Here is a 4,010-nt window from a genome sequence, read left to right as displayed (position 1 = left end):
GAAAATAAGAATTGTTGTGTTTTGGTTCCCTTAAAATGAGACATTTTTATCTACAGAGGGAGCGGGTGCTCTTTCATGGAGTCCACCATGTTGATCTGCCATATTTTCTACAGTAGCCCAGAACGGACAAACCAAACACTGGCTCTAGATAGAAACTGCATTTTTTTGCAGCCACCATAGTTTCTCCTACGCGCTTGGAAGGCCAAACTTGTATTCAAATGCAATTTGCAACTTTACTGCTAGATGCCACGAAATCGTACATACTGGTTCTTTAATATGAGAAGTAGCTACTATATCTGTTAAATGAATGAACTGTAGTGGAGTAAAAAGTTTAATATTTCACTCTGAAATGTGGTGGAGTAGGTGTATTAAGTATCCTACGATGAAAATACATCAAGTACAGTACTTGAGTTACTTTCTACCTCTGATTGGTTGCAAAAAAGAAAGAATACTGTAAAAGCACAAGGTCAATATATTGTATAAGTTAAGTTGCAATGTGTAATATATACAGTGTAAATATAGAGAAATATAGCAAAATCAATACTTCTGGTGGTTATGCAAAATGAGCTCTCTCTTTTTAAAACAGTGAGTACAAACATTTGCCTTTAAAATACTGTTTTAAATATGAGAATAAGTTTGATGTGTTTCTTATGCAATATGTGACGCAGATTAACTGAATCTGGTACACTGAGAAGTATTTCAGGATTTATGTATTCATGGAGCAAGTTAATAATAGTCGACTTTCTTTTCTTTTTTTTTAGGGTTTATCAGATATAATGAGTCGCTCTCCTGTATAATTTTCTCATCCGGTTTAGGCATGAAGCTGAGTGTTGTTTTGTCTTTAGGTGGTACATTATTACCTACAAATGATAACCATCAAAGCCCCCCTTTAGGGAAAAGGAACAAGCTTCTAATTATATTAACGCCAATGTTGACCTGAAGACAGTGCCTTTCTCCATTGTATTTAGAGGCATGTAATCTTGCAGTTGCCAACGAAATGGGACTTTAGGTATTCACACATCAAAACTGCCTTCACGTCATGCGTCACTTGTCCTGCAGCCTGCAGCTGTTGTGGCATATTCTTTAGACAACGAGCCTCCTCTGCCTTGTTTATCACCTTGCAGTTTACCCTTGCTGTCATTTCATACACAAACTCAGTAGAGCAACTTCTTACTGCTATTTTATAATATAAAATATTCTCTCATAAGTCAACTTTAATGAAGTGTTGTACTACCAGAATGAAGGATATTTAATGCTAGAGCTACGATGGCCCTATTGTCTTTTCGTTGTGAGGAACTGACACCTTTGTGTGATTCAATGCACCTTATGCAAAGCAGAAAATGTGGGCGTTGTAATTCTGATGATTAATCATCTACATCTTCACCGCCGCACTATGTTTCTTTTCTCTACAGAATGATCCCATCTACCAGCAAGAACTTCTTAATCAATGATCTGGCCGCGGGGCGAGAGTATGACCTTTGTGTGCTGGCGGTTTACGATGACGGCATTACATCATTAACAGCCACACGTGTGGTTGGCTGTGTGCAGTTCCACACGGCCAGTGAGGTCAGCCAGTGCCGCTTCATGCACAGCCAGTTCCTTGGAGGCACTATGATCATCATTATTGGTGGTATAATTGTTGCTTCAGTGCTGGTTTTCATTATCATCCTGATGATCCGTTACAAGGCCTACAGCAGCCCAGAGGACAGCAAGACCAAGGTCAGCTGTAGCATGCACTCCCAGACCAACGGCAGCCAGCAGCGGCTCCAGCGCTCCGCCTCCAAGCAGCCCTCTGACGAAGGCCAGCGTGAAGCCCAGGCGCCCAAAGAGTGCATGGCGCTGGTGCTGAGGGTGGACAATGAGAAGAGAGAGGATCCAGCAGCCACCACTGCCATCCTGGAGGTGGAGCTGCCACCCCTGACTGCAGACAAGCTGAAGAGAAGAACCAGCCTGGATGCACAGCGCTCTGGCCCCCCATCTGAGGACACGCAGACGGACAGTAGCCTGACGGGCTCCACCATGTCCCTGTGTCTCATAGGCCCCAACGCTGGCACCAAGGAGGCTCCCAGGCTCAAGGACAAAAAAAGTGCCCTGGCCAACATGGGATTGCTCCCTAATGAGCTGGCACGAACTAGGCACAGATTCTCTTTCGATGGAGGGGATTACTCCATTTTTCAGAGTCATAGTTACCCACGCAGAGCGAGGACGAGGTGGCACAAGTCCACCAACCAGCTCAACATGGAGTCGTCGCCGCTCGCCAACAGGAGAGTTACGTTCAGCAGCACTGAGTGGATGCTTGAGAGCACAGTCTGAGGAAAAACAGCGTAGCCGGGAAAGAAACGGCTCAGCCCCACACAAACATACACATGTAAAAACACAAATACGTCTACATGCCATATAACACACACTTTTCTCGTGCGCACAGCAAACGATAAACACAAGCACATTTACTTACACATGCAAACTTTCAGTGAGTTGCTGGAGAAGAACACAGTCTCCCTCCATCCTGCCTCCCCATCATACTCCCAGAGAGGTTTGTTGGCCATGTCCTTTCTTTATGCAGCAGTGCCTTATTCTGAAAAAAAAATGTACGAATGGAGGATGCTGCTCACTGTAGTCATAAACCTTCCTCTCTTTCATTGCCTCCCACCCTGATAATGGGAAGCATTTCGTTGGATTTTTTTATTTTTCTCCTTTTTCTGTGACATGCCAAGGGAGCATGGCGTTTGGATGTGACTGTTTAATTGTTTAAAAAAGAAAACGAGAAAAAAAACATCATCATAACTGTAAAGTGAACAGCCAGGTATCCTGTTATGTCAATCATGTTTTGGGTTCTTTCAAAAAAAAAAAACTTTTGCACAGAAGACACGAGATACAAGGACAAGTATCACCACCAGTCTATACAATAATAATAATAATAATAAAAAAAAAGAACAGGATTTTACACATGCCGATTTCTAATGTTAGCATAGAGAGGATGGACCTGGAAACCACCCGCGGATTCCTCTTTGATGGTTGGACTGTATGATGTTAAATAGGTATTGTTCCAGATGTGACTGTATATTAATCGGTACTGTATCTGGCTGGTCTAGATAAAAAGACAACCAACAAAAAAGACATATATAAGTATATTAAAACATTGGTGTATGTGTACTAACTATGTAAGTAAGTAAGTCATATGTCACATGACTTTTTACAAAGCATTTGGGTGTTGGCTGCAAGTTTTTACATTAAAAACCTGTGTCATCACGCCTCTCCCTATTTAGTATGTCAAAGTTTGGACCATTTATCCCCTCACGAAGGGTATTAAATTTTTTGTGTGGGTTAACTGTATCCATGGCGTTTTCTTCTTGTGCTTTAGGAGCAGCAGTATGTGTCCACTGCAGGGAGGGACACACGAATTGAAAAGATAAATATTTAATTCCTGAGTACTATTTATAATGCTTCTGTGAAAGCTGCACGGCGAGCAGAGTGGGGTGTGGGACGACGAGGGACATGCTAACTGCATGCTGAATTCAAATGCAGCCAGCTGTTATTAACAAGGGTGTAAGATCTGTTGCTTCCACTAGGGGGAGACAAAGCGCTGTAAGGTTCCCAATAGCTCGCAGACTGCAGTTGGGACGCTTTAATAACCGTTATTAGCAGAAAGCCTGGGGAGCATCCTGCTTTTGATTCTATTTCTTCTCAAGCAGACTAAGAGCTTAGATGTTGAAAAAGCAACACTTTACTTAAACCACACATATTTGGCACTTATAAGCAGCACTGTGTGCAAACAGTTAATAGTTTATAACACATTATAATGTAGCTGTAAGAAGACAGAAAAGTGTTTATTAATGTATTTGTCAACATCTATAATATATATATTGTGTGAAGCATCTCTAACTGAATGATTAATAACACAATGTGACACAGTAATCATATTTAATGACATTATCTTTGAAAACATTTAACTTTTTATACACATGATATCACTCTCAGGCAGCTTTAAAACACTTTATACATATGTTCAG

General features: G+C 41.5%; 1 protein-coding gene across 1 annotated transcript in view; it reads left to right on the top strand.

Annotated features, from left to right (window-relative positions):
• lrfn1 (leucine rich repeat and fibronectin type III domain containing 1) overlaps window positions 1-3,280 on the top strand; it is a 5,933-nt gene extending 2,653 nt beyond the window's left edge. The window contains exon 2 of the mRNA XM_035680179.1: window positions 1,413-3,280. Coding sequence (XP_035536072.1) covers window positions 1,413-2,313 — 901 coding nt within the window. The 3' untranslated portion in view covers window positions 2,314-3,280. The remainder of the gene's footprint in view (window positions 1-1,412) is intronic.
• The last annotated feature ends 730 nt before the right edge of the window (window positions 3,281-4,010 follow it).

This window comes from Morone saxatilis, unplaced genomic scaffold (assembly GCF_004916995.1).
Source record: "Morone saxatilis isolate NCDOM2014 unplaced genomic scaffold, NCSU_SB_2.0 Contig8, whole genome shotgun sequence".
In the NCBI taxonomy this organism is placed as follows: Eukaryota; Metazoa; Chordata; class Actinopteri; family Moronidae; genus Morone; species Morone saxatilis.
This window is presented reverse-complemented; position numbering and strand designations above follow the sequence as displayed.